This window comes from Bos taurus, chromosome 18 (genome assembly GCF_002263795.3).
Source record: "Bos taurus isolate L1 Dominette 01449 registration number 42190680 breed Hereford chromosome 18, ARS-UCD2.0, whole genome shotgun sequence".
NCBI lineage: Eukaryota > Metazoa > Chordata > Mammalia > Artiodactyla > Bovidae > Bos > Bos taurus.
Window position 1 is genome coordinate 51,577,930 of NC_037345.1, and position 23,853 is coordinate 51,601,782.

Here is a 23,853-nt window from a genome sequence, read left to right on the forward strand (position 1 = left end):
GAGTATAGAGCCCACACACACCGCAATGAAGAGTAGCCCCAGCTCGCCACAAGTAGAGAAAGCCCACTCAAAGCAATGAAGACACAGTGCAGCCATAAACGAATAAATAAATAAAATGTAAAGGCTGAATAATAAAACCCTAAACTCCTTATTCCTCCAATAACCCTCTCCAAAGAAATCTTTTAAAAAAAGAAACAACAAAACTAACCATCATCAACAACTGCCGCTGATTACCTGAAACTTGATGCTAATGAGAAAAAAAAAAAGGCAGTAAGTTCTAGAGAGTAGACAACAGGAGAGGCAGAAGTCTGAGAAGGATGAGCACTGCAGAAAGGTAAGAATTTGAAAATTCCTCTATTTTGTGATGATGTTTTAGTAGCCAGGTGGGCACATCCTGGTTTAGGGCAGTAATGTCAGAGTAGGAGTTGATTTTGATCAGGGGTTGCAAAATGAGTTGTTCAGATTCTTTTATTATTGTTTAATGTTAATGAAGACAATAATCATTTATTGGGCAATTTATCCGTTCCTTGCTCCACACTAAAAGCTTTAGAACTACAATTTGTATAATCCCTCTGTGCATTTTTGTAGGGAGTCGGAGGCAACTCAGATATCCATGACCAGGGGAACAGATAAACAAAATGTGGCAGACATAATCTTTAGGTGTGCAACACATTAAATTTGCACTATATGTATTTTTTAAAAGTAAGTAAATTATTTTGTAGCAAAATATCACTTGTATAAATTGACTAGTTTGGGCAGTTCTCTGGTGACCTAGTGGTTAGGATTCTGGGCTTTCACTGCCATGGCCCAGATTCAATCCTTGGTCAGGGAACGGAGATCCCAATAGCTGTGTGGCATGGCCAAAGTAAAAAAAAAAATTAAATGACTTTAAACCACAAATCTTGAAAAAAAGAAAAAGACTGTTTAGATTATTCTGGGTCCCTTGAGTTTCCATACACATTTTAGAGTAAGAAGAAAGCTGGAGTTTTGATAAGGACTGAGTTGAATCTCTGGATCAATTAGGGGGTATTGCCATCTTAATGGGCTTCCCTGGTGGCTCAGACAGTAAAGAATCTGCCTGCAATTCAGGAGACGTGGGTTCAATCACTGGATCAGGAAGATCCCCTGGAGAAGAAAATGGCAACCCAATCCAGCATTCTTGCCTGGGAAATCCCATGGGATAGAGGAGCCTGGCGGGCTACAGTCCCTCCCTGAGGTCTCAAAGGGTCGGACACGACTGAGTGACGAAGCACAAGGGCACGGGCCATCTTAACAGTATTTTAGGTCTTCCAATCCATGGACATGGGGTCTTTCCATTTATTTAGGCCTTTCTTAATTTCTTTCAGAAATATTTTCTGATTTTTTAAAATAACTCTTGTGCTTCTTTAGCAACTGAACGAGTGTTTTATTATCTTTGATATTTTTATTAATTTTGTTTTTAGAGTATTCATTGCCAGTGTATCGAAATACAATTGATTTTTACATTTATTTTGTAACCTGCAACTTTGTACAAGAGTCATACTTTCTTGTATCATTATAAGTGTCCAACATTTTTATTGAAACCTGAACATTTTATATAATATATTGTCCCTACTCTGGATACTGATTATAACCAGCAATCATAATAAACAACAAGGCTTCCTTTTGTTGTTCTTTGCTTGTCTTTTTGTTTGTTCAGTGACTTGACTGGACTGTTTCAGTGATGTCTATTTTCTCTGCAGAGAGCCTCTGATGTTAGTCTTCCCTTTGGGAGGGCACCTCCTTTGGGTGTACACACAGTCTACCTGGAAAGACAGTGCTTCTACCAAAGCCGTCTGTCTTTCCCTCGATCTCTCTGGTTATCACACCCAGCTCTTAGGTTCCACTAGTTTCTGGCTGATTATTCTATTATTTTTTTTTTTAATTTAAATTTATTTTTGGCTGCAATGGGCTTTTGCTGCTGTGCACAGGCTACTGCCTCATTGCGGTGAGCAGGGGCTGCTCTCTTGCTGCAGTGCACAGGCTTCTCATTGCTGTGGCCTCCCCTGCTGCAGGGGACAGGCTCTAGGGCTCAGTAATTGTGGCCCATGAGCTTAGCTGGCCCAAAGCATGTGAAAGCTTCCCGGACCAGGGATGGAACCCGTGCTCCCTGCATTGGCAGGTGGATTCTTAACCACTGGACCACCAGGAAAGCACCTATCCTTTTGTTTTTGACAGTGGTGCCTGGGATAGAAATTGCTTTACATTCAGACTCTATTAAATTCAGTCAAGGGTCATTTCTGAGGCCAAGCTTTGAGTTTGTCCTGACCCCAGAGGACTCCTGTTAGTTATCTCTTTCCCTAGTTCTCTTTTGTTAGACAGTGAGCCTAGAGTTTAATTAGTTGACACGGTGGGGCTACTAGTCTCCTCTTTATTGCTTACCACCAAAATCTCCATTGTTGGGGATGTCCCTGGCAGTCCAGTTAAGACTTCACCTTCCACTGAAGGGTATGCACTGGTCGGACACGACTGAAGCGACTTAGCAGCAGCAGCAGGGAACTAAGATCCTACATACCTCACAGCCAAAAAAAAAAACCACCAAAACATAAAACAGAAGCAATATTGTAACAAATTCAATAAAGACTTAAAAAATGGCCTTCATCAAAAAAATTTATTTTTGATCTGCATTGTTTGCAGAGTGTCCTTAGTCATGAACTCCCCCCCACCCCCCACCCCCAGCCTCCCTTTCTGTTCCAAATAAAGTCACTTTCTGTGGGTAGAACCTTAAAGCTCTTTGTTCTTATCTGTATCTCTGAGCCACAGTTTGGGAGCTGGAGGCAAGGACAGTGGAGAGATTTTTTTAGAATGCCACACCTGCTTTATTATTAACAGGTGCCGGGGTCCAGCCCCGGTGGAGTCAGGGGTTTCAAAGCGGGACAGCGTAGGCGAGGATCAGGAAACAATTGCTTACTTAAATGTTAATTAAAGATATAAAGAGTGGTTAAATAAGGATAGCTCAGTGAGAAAATTTAGTGGAGAAAAGAGGCTGAATAATTCAGCCAGAAGGTGAGAGAAAGAACGACATGGGGAGACCAAGCTTCGGTGAACAAGGCCTGCACTTTATTTTCCAAAGTAGTTTTTATACCTTAAGTTATGCATAGAGGATAATGGGGGAAGGGGTAGAGTCATGCAAGGACAGCAGTTCCTGATCCTAATCAAAGCCAGGCTTTCAAACTTATCATATGCAAAAGTTTAGGTGATTTACATCATCTTCTGACCAGGAAGCCTGTTAACATTTTAGGAAACTTATTTTTCTCTAAAGGTGATTATTCTAAAGTCAGGCGCCAGCCTCCAAAAAGCATTGGATAAAGTTGCATTCCTACAGGGCAAAGGTGAAGTGGGCTCAATCAAGAAAAGAATTAACCCAAGGGTCCAAGGTTACAAACATTGAGGCTACTACTTACATCTCTATACACCAATTATATCAATCAATACACTGCCAAGGACACAGTAGGTAAGGGATATGGAGACTTAGCAGCAAACATTGGCCCAACAAGTGAAAAACCCTTCACCAATACAATTTCTAATCAATCTTTTAACTGCTCAAAAGAATCTGTATTTAGACAGTTTAGAACATCTCATGCCTCTCACAGTTGGGAGGCTCTGAACAATCACATGTGGCCGGAAAAACCTATTCAGGCAGGCTAGAGGACTTCCAAAGGAATTTGTAGGTTGAAATACTGTCACACGCAGGAATTATTAACTGGAGCTGTAAGTTATTTCTTTTTTCATAGAGAGGTAGTGGGGGACAGCCTCCCGTAAAGTCAGAGGTGTAGGTGAGAGCACAAAGCAGAAAGTAGGCAGACTCTGGTTTTAGGGGTAGATGCTTGAGAATTTCCAGGGGGACTCCTGAGGCTCGATCCCGCCTTTGCGTATGCTGAGCCTCCTTCCTCACAACCTTTGCCACGAGTGGAGCTCCTCACTGCCGGCTCCCGGCAAACAGGACACTTGGCAGGGGTGGTAGCCTCTGGTCTTCTTGGCTTGCTTCTCCTGGCGTGTAGAATCTTCACTACAAGCAGGCTGGAGTAAGGGTGATGGAGATCCCTGTATTCTCAGCTTGCTATTGTTGAATGGCTCCTCAGCCCCATGATTGAAGTTGCGTTGGAGGAGACAGCCTCTAGCCTCTTGATCGCACCTGCCTGAAATTTCCCTCTATCCATCTGCGACACGGAATTGAGTGGGGTGAGTAAAGCTGGAAGCCTGCCCCACTGACAATGATGCTATATAGTCGTTGGCTGGACAAGGGGGATGAGAGAATCCGGCTTCTATTTTTTAATTTTTTATTTTTAAGGGTCTTTCTTGCTGAGTGAGGGCTTTCTCTAGTTTGGTAAGCAGGGACTATTCTCCAGGAGTGCTTGAAGTCTTCTCATCGTTCTGGCTCCTCTTGTCACAGAGCCCGGGCTCTATGGTGTGATGGCTTCAGTAATTGTGGCCCATGGGCTCAGTACTTGCAGTGCATGGGTTCAGTTGCCCTGAGACATGTGGGATCTTCCTGAAGCAAGGATCGAACTGGTGTCCCTTGCATTTCAAAGTGGATTCTTAACCACTGGACCTGCAGGGAAGCCCAGGAACCTTCTTTTTGCTACACCCAGTTAATGTTACTTTCATCACCCAGAGCTGGAGGTGCATGCAGAGCATCATTCCAAATCTCACAGACTTTTGCTGTTCTACTGATATTCAGTGTATTTCCTTAAAGAAATATTTCTTCTTCTTTTTTTGGCCACACAGTGCTAGCATGTGGGATCTTAGTTCCCCCAACCAGGGATGGAACTTCAGAGTCTTAACAACTGGACTGCCGGGCAGGTCCCTAAATAAATGTTTCTATGTAATCCATTTAGAGTGACAAAAATGAAAATTTCTTTGCTGCTTTTCTGGACACACAGGTGAAGTTTTTCTAGGTTCCCTAACTGGATAGCCCTTAATATCACCTGGTTTTTAGTTTTGTGCGCGCTAAGTCGCTTCAGTTGTGTCTGACACTGTGAAACCCTATGAACTGCAGCCCACCAGGCTCCTCTGTCTATGGGATTCTCTAGGCAAGAATACTGGATTGTTGCTGTGCTCTTCTCCAGGTTTTTAGTTTTAGTCTCAGTTATCAGTCTCCACATCATAGAAGCCAAGAATGGCAACCTCACCTGAATGGTGACTTAAAGGTCATCACCAGCTCCCACAGCCTCTAAAGATTAGGCTCTGGCTTCCAGGTCCTTTATTATTTCTGACACTTGTGAATTTAACTTTGTCTTATTCAAGTTCAGCTACTAACTCATACATTGCTCTCCAGAATATCTGATTTTTTTTAAAAGGGCAACATGCCCTTTGAAAAACATCAGGGGACCAAATTTGTGCCACATTCTACATTAAGGAATGATGCCAGGGCAGAGAGCCCAGTCCATCTGGTTCTTCCAAAGATTACAGTCCACTGGGGAAGGGGGACAATTTAACTGCAAGAAGGAAGTGAGAAAACTGGCAAGACCTGACCAGAGATCCTCATACTGAGGAGTCCCAATATATTTCCAGACAGAAATAACATTTCAGATAGGTCAGGAAAGAACAAATCCTTTATTTATTTAATATTTTAATTTTATGGAGTGTTGTTGTTTTACTATGTTATGTGGGCTCCCCAGGTGGCTCAGTGGGTAAAGAATCCACCTGCAATGCAGGAGATGCAGGCAGACGTGATTTCGATTCCTAGGTCGAGAAGATCCCCTGGAGGAGGGCACGGGACCCCGCTCCAGTATTCTTGCCTGGAGAATCCCCATGGACAGAGGAGCCTGGTGGGCTACAGCCCATAGGGTGGCAAAGAGTCAGACACGACTGAAGTGGCTGAGCACACATTCTGTTGTGTTAGTTTCAGGCGTATAGCAAAGTTATTTAGTTATGCATATACATATATTAATTCTCTTTTAGATTCTTTTCTCATACAGGTTATCGCAGAGTATTGGATAGAGTTCCCCGTGCTACACAGGAGGTCCTCATTGGTCGTCTATCTTATATAGAGCAGGGTGAATGCGGTCATCCCAAGCTCCTGATTTATCCCTCCAGCCTCCATGTTTCCCCTTTGGTAACCATTTGTTTTCAAACTGTATACACTCTGCTTCTGCTTTGTAAATAAGTTCGTTTATATCTTAAAAAAAAAAAAATATCCCAAATGTGAGTGATATCATATGATATTTGTCTGAGTGAATGAGTGAAAGTTAGTCACTCCGTTGAGTCTGACTCTTTGCGACCTCATGGACTGTAGCCCGACAGGCTCCTCTGTCCATGGAATTCTCCAGGCAAGAATACTGGAGTGGCTTGCCATTCCTTTCTCCAGGGGATCTTCCCGACCCAGGGACTGAACCCTTATTTCCTGCCTCTTGTGGGTCTCCTGTATTGGCAAGAGGATTCTTTACCAATGAGACACTTGGGAATCCTAATAGTACACAGGGACTTATGGGAGGGACATCGAGAAAGAAGCGGATATGTGCATATGTATGGCTGACTCATTTTGCTATGCAGTAGAAACTAACCCAACATTGTAAAGCAGCTATGATGCTGTTGTTTAGTCAGTAAGTCATAACCGACGCTTTTGTGACCCCATGAACTGTAGCCCACCAGGCTCCTTTGCACCTGGGATTTCCCAGGCAAGAATATCAGAGTGGGTTGCCATTTCCTTCTCCAGGGGATCTTCCTGACCCTGGGATCTTTTTGTGTCTCCTGCACTGGCAAGCAGATTCTTTACCACTGAGCCACCAGGGAAGCCCAAAGTAACTATACTGAAATAAAAATTATTTAATAAAAAAATAAGCTTATATCATAAATACTATATGCTAACGAAGACAGTCAGAGAAGGCAATGGCACCCCACTCCAGTACTCGTGCCTGGAAAATCCCATGGACGGAGCAGCCTGGAAGGCTGCAGTCCATGGGGTCGCTAAGAGTCGGACATGACTGAGCAACTTCACTTTCACTTTTCACTTTCATGCACTGGAGAAGGACATGGCAACCCACTCCAATGTTCTTGCCTGGAGAATCCCAGGGACGGGGGAGCCTGGTGGGCTGCCGTCTATGGGGTTGCACAGGGTCGGACACGACTGAAGCGACTTAGCAGAGAGCAGAACAAAAGCAGGAGACAGGGACTTCCCTGGTGGGCCAGTGGTTAAGACTCTGAGCTTCAAGTGCAAGGGGCTTGGGTTCCATCCCTGGCTGTAGAACTAAGAACCTCTGTATCATGAGATGCAGCCAAACAAGCAAACAGAAAGAAAACCAGAAGACAACTTGAGTGACTACGGGTTCAACATGCCTTGCAATCAAGTTGGAAAATCAGCCAATGGCAGGATGAAGTTCTATGTTTGATTTCCAGCAATTTCAGCCCAGCAGCTCTAGGAGAAAGGGGTCAAGAAAGTCTTAAGGCATTTAGACAGCACTTGGGCTAAAAGTGTGAGTGCCTGAGCTCATCTTTTTCTTTCACCATTTTGTCTGATGACATTAGGAGCGACCAACCAAGGTCATTATAATCCTTAGTTTCTCCCCAAATGTTCAAATGTAGTATCAACAGAGTCACATAGAACCCTGCTTGTTATTTTAAGTGATTGATTAGGCATATCTGCCAACAAAGGTCCATCTAGTCAAGGCTATGGTTTTTCCAGTGGTCATGTATGGATGTGAGAGTTGGACTGTGAAGAAAGCTGAGCGCCGAAGAATTGATGCTTTTCAACTGTGGTGTTGGAGAAGACCCTTGAGAGTCCCTTGGACTGCAAGGAGATCCAACCAGTCCATTCTGAAGGAGATCAGCCCTGGGATTTCTTTGGAAGGAATGATGCTAAAGCTGAAACTCCAATACTTTGGCCACCTCATGCAAAGAGTTGACTCATTGGAAAAGACTCTGATGCTGGGAGGGATTGGGGGCAGAGGAGAAGAGGACGACAGAGGATGAGATGGCTGGATGGCATCACCGACTCGATGGACGTGAGTCTGAGTGAACTCCAGGAGTTGATGATGGACAGGGAGGCCTGGTGTGCTGCAATTCATGGGGTCACAAAGAGTCAGACACAACTGAGTGACTGAACTGAACTGAACAGATGTTTTGCCTATCAGTGGTCTCTTTACAACTGGGAGGTCATTAGTGTCTTTTATTTCGGCCACACCACGCAGCTTGCAGGATCTTAGTTCCCCAACCAGGAATCAAACTTGTACCCCTGAAGCAGAATTCAAAGCCCTAGGTCTCATTTCAAATGCATTTCAAACCACTGAGGCTTGGTGACATTTAACTGCCAGCCAATGTCCTGTACTTTCCATCTGAGAGATAAACTTGAACAGCATGCTCTCAGGTTGAGGAATGATCAAGCACTGACCAGGTGAGGTTGATTCCTATCAGGTTGAAGGGGTGTTGGGGTCACCAGTTATTTAAGAAGCAAAATGACTTGGTCAGCCACAGGAGAGCAAGCTACCATGGCACTGCGTTTGGGGCTCTTTCTGATTTGGGCTGGCGTGTCTATGTTTCTACAACTGGACCCTGTGAATGGAGGTGAGAGAGGGGTGACAGGCTAGAAATGGTGAGAAAGACCCTGCCCCAGACATGGACTGATAATTAAGGTCATAATAATAATAATAATAGCAGTGACAAATCATCTCCCATTTCTTGAGTACGTCCCAAAGGACAGACATTATGAAGGGCTTCACATTTTATTTAATATCCAAGAAACTCTATGAAATTGAAACACAGATGAGTTTGACAGCAAAGCTAAAGGCCTTTTTGAGAGCTGCCTCATTCCTGAATCTCCATTGCACTGTCCCAGACACAGGCAACCTACTCCCAAGGTTGGTTATTTTGTTCAAATGAAGAGCTTTTGATGTTTGTAGAGTTGACTGTTTGAAATCTTGGGTTGGCCAAGAAGAAAGTCCACTTGGTTTTGCCATAACATCATATGGAAAAACCAGAACCAACTTTTGGGCCAACCCAGTCACAGGGACAGTGTGGTCTCAGGGCAGGTCCAATCAACAGTGCACTACAGCAGACCCTGACTTTGCGGTTGAATTCATGGATGTTCATAGGGGAGCAGTGAGAACGTGTCAGGGTCTCCCTCCCCTATTCTGCTTAGCTCCTGGTCTTCGAGTATCTTGTTCAGGTAAACAAGGACTTCAAAATAGAAAAGAAAATAAAAGTTAGAGATGCTAGGCAGGTCCTACTATAGATGATATTCTGGTCATGGCCCTGCTTTGTTTTGTTTTTGGTTTTTTTAGTTGTTCATGTTATTTTTTGTGTGTGTTTGTTTTTTAAAAATTGTAATTGGAGAATAAGTGCTTTACAGAGTTTATATATATATATATCCCTTCCCTCTTGTGACTCCTTCCAGCCCCACCCACCATCCTACTCCTCTAGGTTGAAAACACAGAGGGTGGGCTGGGCTCCCTGCGTGATATAGCAGCTCCCCACTAGCTGTCTGTTTTACACAGGGTGGTGTAGATATGCTAGTGGTACTCTCTCAATTCGTCCCACCTAAGCCTAACCCTGCTTTGTTCCTGCTCCTCCTCCGTCCATCTCCTCTGCTCCTGCTTTTGTTCCAGATGAGCAGCTGTCTGAGGACAACGTCATTCTTCCTAAAGAAAAGAAAGACCCTGCTTCTGGTGCAGAAACCAAAGGTAATCAACAGCGGAAGAGAATGACAACAAACCACAGTCCAGGGCAACGAATTCACATGTGCGGCAGCGGAACGGATGGGGATTCTCCAGAGATACTTTACAGGCAGGAGCTCATAGCACCCTTTCAGTCACGGGAGGAGGCAGCTGTGCACGTCCCCCAAGGGGGCGATCCCAGACAGCAGAACTATGTGTACGTGGCAGGGCTGGAATCTGAACCCGGAATCTAGGCTTCAGCGCTGGTGCCACATGCTGAAGTAGAAACTGTCCAAAGTCACATTTGTACACCAGTCCTTACAATTTGTATATTCTTAACATGTCAACTAGTCACTTTTCATTTGTATTTCTTTGTATTTACAGACAGGTGTATATATCCAAATGATTTTTTTTTTTTTCACTATCAAAAAACAGTAAAGTAGAAACTTCCCAAAATTAGAGAAGCCTTCCTAGTCCCTGAGGGAGGGACCACGCCACACTGACCTTGGCATCCCCGATGCTTAGCAGGGGCTCTGTACACAGCAGGCTTGGCGCTGATGGGCAGGCGTGAAAGGAGATTTTGCCAGAGTTACCACAGACATCATGAAACCCTGAGTGCCAAAGAAGCGAACAATGTCTTTCTTCTTTCAGATAATAAATGTGTTTTCCCATTCATCTATGGAAACAAAAAGTATTTTGACTGCACATTGCATGGTTCCTTATTCCTGTGGTGTTCCCTCGATGCAGACTATACAGGAAGATGGAAATACTGTACTAAGAATGGTAAGCATGCAGCCTGTCCTCGTGTGAGAAGCACCTGGCTTCCCAGATGAAGGCGGAAAGTCCAAATTGCCTCCTAGAGGGAAGCCTCAGGCGTCTCCTGATCCAGCTCTCTGTGTTCCGTTCCTGTCCCTTTCTCTCTTTTTTGGGGGGAGGTGGGGAGGGCTCTGCTCAGTCTTTGTTGCTGGGCCCAGGTTTTCTCCAGTTGCAGCAAGTGGGGTCTCCTCTTTGCTGGTGTGTGGGTTTCTCACTGTGGTGGCTTCTCTTGTTGGGTAGCAGAGGCTCTAGGCACAAGGGCTTCAGTCGTTGCAGCCCGTGGGTTCAGTAGTTGAGGTGCCCATACTTATTTCCTCCTCGGTGTGTGGAATCTTCCCAGACCAGAGGTGGAACCAGAGTCTCTTGCATGGCAAGGTATTCTTAACCACTGCACTACCAGGGAAGCCCCACTTTCTCTTGATAACACTAAAAATAATCCTCCTGCAATTAATACTTTCACCTATCCCTTCTATTTTTCCAGACTATGCCAAATGTGTCTTTCCCTTTATCTATGAAGGCAAGTCATATGACACTTGCATAATAATTGGGAGTACATTTATGAACTATTGGTGCTCACTCTCTTCAAACTATGATGAGGATGGAGTTTGGAAGTATTGCTAGCAGTAAAAAGAGGTAAGAGTGTCCAGGGAGGATGGATAGAAACAGGGGTGAGCAGGGAAGAGGAAGGGCTGGGTAAGGAGGTGCAGTAAGATGCCAGAGCGAGGAAGGAAGAGGCAGGGGGAGAGAGGGGATGAAGGAGAAAGATGCAGGGCAAAGAGTGAGGAGCAGAGGTTCACGAGGAGAGCGATACAGACATGAGGATGAGGAAAGGGGGAAGGAGAGACGGAAACAGAGGAAGAGACAAGGGCGAAATGCGAGAGAAGTAGAGAGGCGAATCCAGAAGAGAGAGAGATTGCAAGATGACAAATGCAAGGAGGAGTATCTGGGGAGGATCAGTAGCAAGAGAAGATGGAAGGAAGGTGAGAAAGGGGCAGAGAGAGGACAACACAGTTTTAGGAGCAGGCCTGAGACAGTAGGAGCCAAGATGGGATGAACAGAAAGCAAAGGAGAAACAGATCTTTGCCCTCTGTGGGGCTGACTGGGAAACAAAACAGACTTCATTAACACAGACTCCAAAATTATGTTCAGTTACTGTCCAGTACATCCACCCATGGCCACGGATGCAATCAAGCCTTCAAAACTTCAGTGGAGAAAATCAAGAACTCTCAAGCAAAGGTGATGCTCTGAGCGACAGAGGTGAAATTCTTTCCCTACATCTCTGCCTTGTGCCTGCTGGGCATGGGTCCAATCAATAAACACTTTCTCTGCAGGTGTGGCCTTTGTCCTACAAAGAAACCTGTGTATCAGATGGGAGGGTCTCAGTGTGCTCCGGTTAACCAGGCAGGATCTTGTTTTCCTTTCCCTTCCTTGGGGTCCCGATGGAACTTCAAAGCACATCACAATTGTCCCTCCTAGGGGTCTGATTGACAGCTGAAGACCTGGTGGTAAGGCCAGAAGTGGGATGGGAGGAGAGTCCCAGAGGATACCAAGGCCCCGTTCCTGTCGTAAGAGATCTTTCTTTTCCCAACTTAGCTGAAATGTTATTTCTTCCTGGAGTTATTCTCTGATTCCACAGTATAAGGAGTCCCATCATGTCTTCCCAGTTCATCCTTTCTCTCCTTACAATTAAACTGCCCATCTCTCCAAGGGGACTGTAATTGGGGTGGGCGAAGACAAGATGGATTGTGTTTGCCCTGGTTTCAGTCCTAAATGCAGAATTTAACACATATATAGGGATTTTAGACAAATATTTTTTCCATCACTAACAGGGCCTGATTGAAAGAAGGTTAAATTCACAGGTGTTAGAAATAATGAAGGGCCTGAAAAGGCCTGATCACTAAATTTTATCCTAAAAAATCACTCAGTACCTATCACAAAAACAGAAATACAGACCAATGGACTACGATAGAAAGCCCAGACACTAACCCATGCACCCACGGGTACTTTATATTTGACAAAGTGAAAGTGAAAGTGAAGTCATTCAGTCGTGTCCGACTCTGTGGGACCCCATGGACTGTAGCCCACCAGGCTCCTCCCTCCATGGGATTCTCCAGGCAAGAGTACTGGAGTGGGGTGCCATTGCCTTCTCCAATACTTGACAAAGGAGGCAAGAATAGACAATGAAGGATTAGTCTCTTCAGTGAGTGGTGCTGGGAAACTTTTACAGCAACATGTAAAAGAATGAAATTGGAACACTTCCTAACACCAGACACAAAGATAAACTCAAAATGGATTAAAGACCTAAATTTAAGACTGGAAACTTGAGAACTCTTAGAGGTAAACACAGGCAGAACACTCTCTGACATAAATCACAGCAAGATCCTCTATGATCCATTTCCTAGAGTCATGGAAATAAAAACAAAAATAAACAAATGGGACCTAATTAAACTTAAAAGCTTTTGCACAGCAAAGAAAACTGTAAAGAAGGCGAAAAGACAGCCTTCAGCGTGGGGAGGAAATAACAGCCAATGAAAAACTGACAAAGGATTAATTTCCAAAATATACAAGCAGCTCATGGAACTCAATACCAGAAAAGCAAACAACCCCATCAAAAAGTGAGCAGATGGCTTAAACAGATATTTCTCCAAAGAAGACATACAGATGGCTAGCAAACACATGAAAAGATGTTCAACTTCCTTCATTATTAGAGACACGTCAATAAAAACTACAGTGGGGTATGACCTCACACCGGTCAGAAAGGCCATCATCAGAAACTCTACACACAATAAACGCTGGAGAGGGTGTGGGGAAAGGGGAACCCTCTTACACTGTTGGTGGGAATGTAGATTGATGCAGCCACTATTGAAGACGGTATGGTGATACCTTAAAAAAGTAGGCATAAACCTACCATATGACCTTTCTGTATCTTGTTACCTAAAGGTACGCATGGGGAGTCCGGCTGCTTGCCGCTCAAAAGCCAGGAAACAGGCCAGGTTGGTGAAAAGAAAGTTTGCTTATTTCAGATGCTGCACCTGGGGGTGGTAGCGTGGCGGACATCTGTCGGAAGGCCGACTCCCCACCTGACAAGTAGGGGGTGAGGGTTTTATAGACAAAGTGTGTGTGGGGGTTACATGCAGAAACAGTGCAGTCATCTCTAAGAGTCATCTTCAAATCGGTCATCAGTGGTCTGACCAGCATCATCTTGAGTGTTTTAGGTACAGTTAATCTTCAGTTCCAGGGTCCATTTGTCCCCAATTCTTTGTGATCAGTTCTTGGAATTCTGCCCACTCAAGTCCTGGGTACAGTCTGGTCATCATGCAGTGAACTTCTCCACCTGCTGTTTTGCTATCTATAAGTCAGCCCACAGGATATGACTCAGAATATTATCTACAGCCCTTGAGAAAGAACTAAAGGTCCTTGACTATGCTTAATGACTACGTTACTATTATTTAGTCTCCTTAGACTGTTTTCCTTTGTTTCAGCATTTCTTATTTCTCTGATTAGACTTGTTCTTTTGACTAGAGTTTTCCACAGGCAAAAGGCAGGCAGAAGGCATGAGCGGGTGGTGAAGGATCATAGAGTCCTGCTCCGTTTCAATCTCAGTACTGGGCATATACCCAAAGAAAACCATAATTGAAAAAAAAAAAAAACACACACATATAACCCAATATTCATTGCAGCACTATTTACAAGAGCTAGGACATGGAAGCAACCTTAATGTCCACTGACAGATAACTGGATAAGGAAGCTGTGGTACACACATACAATGGAATATTCAGTTCAGTCGCTCAGTCGTGTCCGACTCTTTGCAACTCCATGAATCACAGCACGCCAGGCCTCCCTGTCCATCACCAACTCCCGGAGTTCATTCAAACCCATGTCCATTGAGTCGGTGATGCCATCCAGCCATCTCATCCTCTGTCGTCCCCTTCTTCCCCTGCCCCCAATCCCTCCCAGCATCAGGGTCTTTTCCAATGAGTCAACTCTTCGCATGAGGTGGCCAAAGTATTGGAGTTTCAGCTTTAGCATCAGTCCTTCCAATGAACACCCAGGACTGATCTCCTTTAGGATGGACTGGTTGGATGTCCTTGCAGTCCAAGGGACTCTCAAGAGTCTTCTCCAACACCACAGTTCAAAAGCATCAATTCTTCGGTGCTCAGCCTTCTTCTCAGTCCAACTCTTACATCCATACATGACCACTGGAAAAACCATAGCCTTGACTAGACGGACCCGAATATTACTCAGCCATAAAAAGGAATGCATTTGAGTCGGTTCTAATAAGGTGGTTCCTGGGAACAAAGTGAGAGTCACTCAGTCGTGTCCGACTCTTTGTGACCCAGTGGACTATACAGTCCATGGAATTCTCCAGGCCAGGATACTGGAGGAGGTAGCCAGAGTGAAATAAGTCAGAAAAAGGAAAACAAATATTGTATACTAATGCATATGTATAGAATCTAGAAGATGGTACTGATGAAACCTATTTGCATGGCAGCAATGGAGACTTAGAGAGAACAGACTTGTGGGCACAGTGGGGGAAGGAGAGGGTGGAACAAACAGAAATAGCATGGAGACAAATACATGACCGTATGTAAAATAGATAGCCAGTGGGGATTTGCCCAAATCAGGGCTCTGTGACAAACTAAAGGGGTGGGATGGGCTGGGAGGTTCAAGAGGGAGGGTGTACTTATGGCTGATTCATACTGAGGTATGGCAGAAGCCAACACAATATTATAAAGCAATTGTCCTTCAATTAAAAAAAAAAAAACACCACTCAGTGCCTATCTAAGGAATCCTTGGTACCTGGTGATAGACTTTCAGTCACCATCCGGGGAAGAGATACACAGGCTTTTAATCACTGTGCAGCAAGGAGGTATTGATAGAATGTTTGTCCTCTGTGATTTAAGGCCAGTAACTCAGAGCTTCACTTGAAACCAGGAGGTAAAAATAAAACAGAATTTTTAAGTTAAATAATAAAAAGTTTTAACCGAAAATGTTTTAATAAAAAGGAAACCAGGGGCTTCCCTGGTGGCTCAGTAGTAAGGAATCTGTCTGCCATGCTGGAGACATTGGTTCCATCCTGGTCTGGGAAGATCCCACTTTTCCCAGAGCAACTAAGCTCACATGTCCCAACTACGAGCCTACTCTAGAGCCCAAGAGCTGCACCTACTGAAGCCTGAGTGCCCTAGAGCCTGTGACCTGCAGCAAGAAAAGCCACCACAATGAGACACCCCTGCCCACTAGAGACAAGCCCCCAGTTGCCACAACTAGAGAAAAGCCCAAACTACAACGAAGACCCAATGGAAGAAAAAAAAATAATAATTAAATAAATAAAAAGTATAAATAAAACTAATGGGAGAGAAATCCAAAAAGGAGTGGAGATATATATGGCTGATGTATTTTGCTATGTGATAGAAGCTAACACAAGATTGTAAAGCAAGTATGTTGCTGTTGCTGTTGTTTAGTCACTAGGTCATGTCTTAACTCTTTCGTAACCTCCTTGGACTGTAGCCCTCAAAGCTCCTCTGCCCATGGGATTTCCTAGGGAGGAATACTGGAGTGGGTTGCCATTTCCTTCCCCAGGGGATCTTCTCAATCCACGAATCGAACTTGCGTCCCCTGTGTTGGCAGGGGTATTCTTTACCACTGAGCCCCCAGGGAAGCCTAAAGCAATAGAATAACTTCTATACCGCAATAGAAGTTATTTAATAAAAATAAATAAGCTCTATATCATAAATGCTGTATGCTGACAACAACAAAAGAAGGAGACAGGGATTTCCCTGGTGGTCCAGGGGTTAGCACTCTGAGCTTCCGCTGGTCGTTGTACTAAGAAACCCCATTCTTAGTTGCTTAGTTGCTCTGGGAAAAGTGGAATCTTCCCAGAGCCGTGATGGAACCAATGTCTCCAGCCTGGCAGACAGATTCCTTACTAGTGAGCCACCAGGCAGCGAGGCCCAGCGAAAACAGACAAACCAAAAAACCGGTAGATACCCTGAGAAGTTGACAGTTCAACTTGTCTTAGAATCAAGTTGGCAAATCAGCCAACGGCAGGATGAGGTGCTATGTTTGATTTCTAGCAGTTTCAGCCCAGCAGCTATAGTAGAAAGTGATCAAGAACCTCTTAAGTCATTTAGGCAGCAGCTGGACTGAAAATTGGAATTCCTGAGCTCCCCTCTTTCTTTCACCAGTGACGTTCGGAGCAAGCAACCAAGGCCATTATACTCCTTAGGTTCGCCTCAAATGTTCAAAAGTATCCCCGACAGAGTCACAGAGCACCCTGACTGTTGTAAGTGGTTGATTAGGCATATCTAACAGACATTTTGCCTGATTCTAAAACAGTTCGCACCATGGACTATAAGTCATCTTAAGGTAGGAGATAGTGGGTCTTTGGGCTGGACACCTGGTATTCATCAAGTGGAGTAAAATTCAAGTAAAATTCAGACACTCCAAGGACGAAGCTAGAGGCAGGAGCTGAGCTCTGCTAAAACAAAGAGATAAGGTGCCCACTCCTGAGGTCAAGAAGTCAAGGCTGACTGCCCCGTCTGCACTTGTCCAGAAAGGCTTCTTGGAGTCAAAGAGGGAGGCGGCCCCACTCCAGAATAAGTGTAGACAAGCAGCCATAGGCCTCTGTGTTGGGATCCATCTTAGCAAAAAGTTAAGCACACATCTTGCAGAGGGTCCATGGACCAGGCAGCTGTGAAGAAAGAAACAAGATAATTGCCCAAATGTGAACAGACACCCTGAGGGACTGTCCTGTAAAAGTGGTGCACGTCACCTCTGTACTCACACTCCTCCTCCAGGTCACCGGCACTACTCCCAGAGTGTGCATCTCTGCCTAACTGCTGACCTACTACACTCTTCTCATTGGAGAGGATGCTCATTCCCTTTGTCTGTCAGGGTGTGCATCTCTGCCTAACTTCTGAGTTGCATAAACAAACTGTTTTTCTGTGTGGTCTCGCATCTGTTGTGCAATGTCTCTAATAATAACCTTGGTACTTATTTTGACAGTTTTTGATTCCTGGAAACTTTCTTGCTTTCAAACAGGGGCAAGAGCCAGGGCTCCTTAGCTTCTAGACTCTAGCCTAAGCTGGTAGAGTGGCTAGGACTCCTAGTTTTCATCCAAGTGACGCAGGTTTAATTCCAGGGCAGGGAGCTAAGGTCTCTCTAGAGGACTATTCACCGCTGTTCCTCTGAGATCAGTCGCTTTAAGCCTGGGAGTTCGTTAGTGTCTTTTCCTATTTGTTGGTCACATGGTGTGACTTGCAGCATCTTAGTTCCCAGCAAGGGATCAAATCTGTGCCTCAGCAGTGGAAGACAGAGCCCCAGGTCTCGTTTTAAGTGCATTTCAAACCCCTGAGGCTTGGGGACATTGCCAGCCAATGTCCTGTACTTTCCATCGGAGAGATAAACTTGCCCTGCATGCTCTCAGGCTGAGGAACGATCAAGCATCTACCAGGTGAGGTTGATTCTTATCAGGTTGAAGGGACGTGGGGGTCACCGGTTAAATAAGAAGCAGATCGACATTGGTCAGCCACAGGAGAGCAAGCTACCATGGCACCGCTAGTGGGGCTCTTTCTGATTTGGGCTGGTGCGTCTGTGTTTCAACAACTACACCCTGTGAATGGAGGTGAGGGAGGGGAGACAGACTAGAATTGGTGAGAAAGACCCTGCCCCAGACACGGCGATTGTGCAGTGCTAGTCGCTCAGTCGTGTCTGACCCTTTTGCAACCCACTTGACTGTAGCCCTTCAGGTTCTCTGTCCGTGGAATTTCCCTGGCAAGAATACTGCAGTGGGTTGCCATTTCTTCCCCAGGGGATATTCCCGACCCAGGGAGCAAACCCACGCCTCCTGGAATGGCAGGTGAGTTCTTTAATGCTGAACCACCAGGGAAGCCCACCCCAGACATGGACTGATGAGTAAGTCATGACAATAATAATACTGTGACTAATACCGCTGCCATCTCTTGAATGTGTCAGAAGGGCCAGCTGCTATAACATTCACATTTTATTTGATTTTCCAGCAACTCTATGAAATTGAAACCCGGGTGAGTTTGGCAACAGAGCGAAGGGCCTTTCTGGGAGATGTCTCATTCCTAAATCTCCATTGCGCTGTCCCAGACATGGGCAACCTACGCCAGGGTTGGTTATGTTGTTCAAATGAAGAGTTTCTGATGTTTGTAGAGTTGACTGTTTGAAATATTGGGTTGGCCAAAAAATGTTGCTTCTTGTTTTGCCATACCACTGTATGGAAAAACCAGAACCAACTTTTGGGCCAACCAAGTAAGAGGGACTGTGTGGTCTCAGGGCAGGTCCAAAGAACAGTGAGTGTCTGACTTTGTGGTTGAATCCGTGTGTCTCGGCAGGGGAGCAACGCGAATGTGTCAGGGTCTCCCTCCCCTGTTCAGTTTACCCTGTAGTCATCGAGTGTATCTGTTCAGAGTAAACAAGGACTTCAGAATAGAAAAGAAAACAAAAGAGACACAGGGCATGTCCTACTACCGACGATAGTCTGGTTGTGGCTCTGTTTTGGGCTTTTTTGGTTGTTGCTGCTACTTTTTTTGTTGTTCTTATTTTGTTTTTTATTTTTAATTGGAGGATAACTGCTTTACAATGTTGTGTTGATTTCTGCCGTATGACAATGCAAATCAGCCACAAATATATATATATATATATATATGTATATATATATATGTATATATATATATCTATCTCCCCTCCCTCTCAAGCCTCCCTCCCACCCCACCCCATCCTCTGCTCCCTCTGTTATACAGCATCTTCCCACCAGCTCTCTATTTCACACATGGTGGTGTACATGTCAATGCTCCTCTCTCAATTCATCCCAGCTAACCCTCACCCTGCTTTGCTCTTACTCCGCTTCCATCCATCTCCTCTGCTCCCGCCTTTCTTCTAGATGAGCTGCCGACAGAGACGTATGACCTTCCTCCCGAAATTTACACTACTACATTTTTGCCTCGCACCATTTATCCTCAAGGTAATCAACCACGGAAGAGAATGACAACCAAACAACAATCAAATGCAGCGAACTAACGTGTGTGTCCTGGTAACTGTGATGGGCTCTTCCAAAGACACTTAAGGGCAGGAGCTAGTTTTACCCTCTCAGTCACGGGAGGAGGCAGGTGTGCACATTCCCCAAGAGGGCTTATCTGGAGAGCATCAGGGATATGCCTCTGTAGATGGTGGGGCTGGAATCTGAACCCAGGGTCCAGGATTCAGAGCTGGTATCACATGATAAAGTAGCAACTCCCCAGATTCACATCAGTACACCAACCCTCACAACTTATATACTTTTAACATGTCAACTAGCCGCTCTTTACATCTATTTCTTTGTATCTATAGACACGTGTATAACGTGACAAGGTCTCCCTCGCCTGTTCTGTTTAGCCCTCTAGTCATCAGGTCTATCGTTCAGGGTACCAGGACTTCAGAACATAAAAGAAAATAAAAGTTAGAGATGCAGGGCAGGCCCCACTACAGGTCATATTTGAGTTGTGGCTCTGCTATGTTCTTTTGCTGTTGTTACTTTCTTGTTATTTTTTTTTAATTGAAGGATAATTGCATTCCAATATTGTGTTCATTTCACAACACAAATCAGCCATAAGTATATACATTTGCCCTTCTCTTGAGCCTCCCTCCCACCTCACCCTCCATCCTACCCCTTTAGGTTGACGGCGCAGAGCGCCAGGCTGGGATCCCTGTGTTATACAGCAGCTTCCCACTAGCTAGCTATTTCACTCATGAAGTGTATATATGTCAATGCTACTCAGGCAGTTCCTCCCTCCTAAACCTAACCCTACTTTGTTCTTGCTCTTCTTCCATCAACCTCCTCCACACCTGCTCTTCTTCTAGAGGAGATGCCGTATGACGACAAACCTTTTCCTAGCTTGTTGAGCAAAGCCAACGATCTTAATGCAGTTTTTGAAGGTAATCAACAAGGGATAGAATGACAGCAAAACAACAATCAAATGCAATAAACTAACACCTGTGCCCTGGTGACTGTGATGGGGATCCTCCAAAGATACTTTACAGGCAAGAGTGAATTTTATCTTCTCAGTCACAGGAGGAGGCAGGTGTCCACATTCCCCAGGGGGGTAACCCTGGAGAGCATCAAGGGTGAGCACGTAGAGATGGTGGGACCGGAACCTGAACCCACGGTCTGGGTTTCAGAGCTGCTGCCACATGCTAAAGTAGAGACTGTCCAAAGTTAAAGAAATCTAACTAGTCCCTGAGGGAGGGACCATGATAGACAGACCTTGACATGCCCAGGGCTTAGCGGGGGACTCTGTAGACGACAGTCTCGAATGGAGAATTTTCCAGAGTTACCAGAGATCATGCAAGCCTAGGAGTCAAAGAAGGGAACAAGGACTTTCTTCTTCCAGGTCCTGCATGTGCTTTCCCATTCACCTATAAAGGCAAAAAGTATTATATGTGCACGCGCAAAAATTCCGTATTACTATGGTGTTCCCTCGATACAGAATATCAAGGAAACTGGAAATTCTGTACTGAGAGAGGTAAGTGTGCAGCTTGTCTTCATGTGAGGAGCATGTGGCTTCCCAGATGAAGAGGGTTGGTTCATAACTGACTCCTAGATGGAAGACTCAGGCTTCTTCTGACCCACCCCCTGTGTTCCATTCATCTCCCTTTCGACTCATTTTTCTCCTGGCTCTGCTGGGTCTTGTTGCTGCACGTGGTCTTTCTCTAGTTGCAGCGAGTGGAGGCTGCTCTTCGTTGGTGTGTGGGTTTCTCACTGAGGTGGCTTCTCTTGTGGAGTACAGGGTCTGGGTGCACCAGCTTCCCTCATTGCAGTGTGTGGGCTCAGTAGTTGAGGTGCCTGGACTTAATTGCTCCTCAGCATTGGTTTCTTCCTGGACCAGGGATGGAACCAGTGTCTCTTGCATTGCAAGGCATTCTTAACCACTGGACCACCAGGGAAGCCCCCTTTTCTTTTGGTAAGCCCTCCACCATTAATGTTTTCACCCATTCCTTCTATTTTTTCAGACGAACCCGAATGTGTCTTCCCCTTTATCTATCGCAAGAAATCCTATGAAAGTTGCACACGGGTGCATAGTTTTTTCTGGAGGAGATGGTGCTCACTCACTTCAAACTATGACCGGGATAAAGCTTGGAAGTATTGCTAGCAAAAAAAAAAAAAGGTGAGTGTGTTCTGGGGAGGATGGGAAGAGACGGGGTAAGCAGGGAAGAGACAGAGCTGGATTAAGAGGTGGAGTCAGATGCTGCAGTGAGATGGAGGGAGGAGGCAGGTGCAGAGATGGGATGAGGGAGAAAGATGCAGGAGGAAGAGTGAGGAGCAGAGTTTCACAAGGAGAAGCTTGCAGAGAGGATGAAGAGGAGAAAGGGGACAAAAGATGGAAACAGAGGGAGAGACAAAGGCAAACTGCAAACAATGGAGAGGAGAGTCCCAGAGGGAAGGAGAAAGAGAGTTTGCAGGATGACAAATGGAAGGAGGAGGATCTGGGGAGGATCAGTGCCAAGACGAGGTGGAAGAGAAGGTGAGAGAGGGGCGGAGACAGGACAACATAATCTTGGAGCAGGCATGAGACAGCAGGAATCGAGATAGAAAGAGCAGAGAGCAAAGGAGAAATAGACCTTTGCCCTCCGTGGGACTGACTGAGAAACAAAACTGACTCGTTAACCTTGACCCCAAAGCTATGTTCAGTCACTGTCCAGTGCATCCACCCTTGGCCATGGATGCAATCCAGCCTTTGAAACCTCAGTGATGAAAATCAAGAACTCTTAAGCATGAAGGTGATGCTCTGAATGACAGAGGTGAAATCCTTTCTCAGCATCTCCACCATGTTCCCCCTGGGCATAGGTCCAATCAATAAACCACTTTCTCTGCAGATGTGGTCTTTCTTTGTCCCACAAAGAACCTATGAATCAAATAGGAGGGTCTCAGCATGCTCGGGTTAACCAGGCAGGATCTTCCAGTGTTCCTTTCCCTTCCTCGGAATCCTGTTAGAACATCAATACACATTACAATTGATTGTCCCTCCTGGGGGCCTGATTGACAGCTGAAGACCTAGTGATGAGACCTGAGGTGGGGTGGGAGAAGAGTCCCAGAGGGTATGGAGGGCCGGTCCTTGTCATAAACGATTTGTCTTTTCCCAACATAGCTGAAATGTTATTTCTTCCTGGAGTTATTCTCTGATTCCCCAGTATAAGGAGGCCCAATGGAGTCTTCCCAGTTTATCCTTTCTCACCTTACAGTTAAACTGCCCATCTTTCCAGGTGGACTATAATTGACAGGAAGGGAACAAGGAGAACTGTGCTTGCCCTGGCCTCAGTCCTAACATCCTTTGCATTTATCAAAAGGACTACTCTCCTTTTAAAAACAAAAAAAGAATTTTAGAGAATAGCATTGAAACATGTATATAACCATATGTGAAATAGATCACCAGTCCAAGTTCGACACATGAAACAGGGCACTCAAAGCCGGTGCACTGGGACAACCCTGAGGGATGGGATGGGAAGGGAGTTGGGAGGACGCTTCAGGATGGGAGACACATGTACACCCATGGCTGATTCATGTCAATGTATGGCAAAACCACCACAATATTGGAAAGTATTTAGCCTCCAATTAAAATTAATTAATTAATTTTTTAAAATCAAAAGGAAATGCTGCAAAATAAGTGAATAATCTGGGTGGGAGAATTAAATTTGATTTGAATTTTGTAAAAAAAAAAAACAAATAGAATTTTAGACAAATATTTTTTCTATCACTAACAGGGTCTGACTGAACAAAGGTCAAATTCATAGGTGTCAGAAATAATGAAGGGCCTGAAAGGGGCTAAACACTAAATTTTATCCTCTTCAAAAACATCTAGAGTCTATCTAAGGATCCTCGGGATCTGGTGATGGATGTTCAGTCACTATCTGGGGAAGAGATGCACAGACTTTTAATCACTGTGCAGGAAGGAGGTATCAACAGAATATTTGTCTTCTGTGATTTGAGGCCAGAAACTTGGAGCCTCACTTAAAACCAGGACATAAAAATAAATAAATACATTTTAAGGTAATAAATAAAAAGTTTTCATTATAAATGTTTTAATAAAAATAAGTAAAAGGAAACAATCGTGATGATGTATGGAAGAAACCAACACAATATTGTAAAGCAATTATGCTTCAATTAAAAATGAATAAATTAAGATGTTAAAAAAATGCTTAATAAAAATATACAAGTAAGTAAAAAACAGTGCTTCCCCTGGCGGATCAGTGGTAAAGAATCTGCCTGGCAATACAGGAGACATGGGTTTGATCCATGGTCTTGGAAGCTCCCAGAAGCCTTGGAGCAACTAAGCCTAATCACAGCTATTGAGCCTGTGCTCTAGAGTCCGGGAGCACAGTTACTGAGCCCACGTGCTGCAACCACAGAAGAGCCTGTGCTCCGCAACAA

General features: G+C 44.8%; 2 protein-coding genes across 2 annotated transcripts; both read left to right on the forward strand.

Moving 5' to 3' along the window:
- The first annotated feature begins 8,426 nt into the window (after positions 1-8,426).
- BSP3 (binder of sperm 3) lies at positions 8,427-11,753 on the forward strand. The gene is made up of 5 exons (NM_174840.1): positions 8,427-8,520; positions 9,561-9,635; positions 10,260-10,391; positions 10,906-11,057; positions 11,574-11,753. Exons 1-4 carry the CDS (start codon positions 8,445-8,447, stop codon positions 11,043-11,045), a joined length of 423 nt encoding a protein of 140 aa, NP_777265.1. The 5' UTR covers positions 8,427-8,444; the 3' UTR covers positions 11,046-11,057; positions 11,574-11,753.
- Positions 11,754-17,949: 6,196 nt separating this feature from the next.
- Positions 17,950-22,299, forward strand: BSP5 (binder of sperm 5). The gene is given in 7 exon segments (NM_174842.2): positions 17,950-18,048; positions 18,235-18,282; positions 19,333-19,413; positions 20,289-20,363; positions 20,819-20,950; positions 21,438-21,592; positions 22,107-22,299. Coding segments are annotated over 6 exon segments (552 nt in total). The 5' UTR covers positions 17,950-17,972; the 3' UTR covers positions 21,578-21,592; positions 22,107-22,299.
- Positions 22,300-23,853: the final 1,554 nt, after the last annotated feature.

Coding starts and splice junctions, on each gene's coding strand:
- BSP3 (NM_174840.1), top strand. CDS start 8,445: ATGGCACTGCGTTTGGGGCTCTTTCTGATTTGGGCTGGCGTGTCTATG. Junction 8,521..9,560: donor ACTGGACCCTGTGAATGGAG/GTGAGAGAGGGG, acceptor CTTTTGTTCCAG/ATGAGCAGCTGTCTGAGGAC. Junction 9,636..10,259: donor TTCTGGTGCAGAAACCAAAG/GTAATCAACAGC, acceptor TTCTTCTTTCAG/ATAATAAATGTGTTTTCCCA.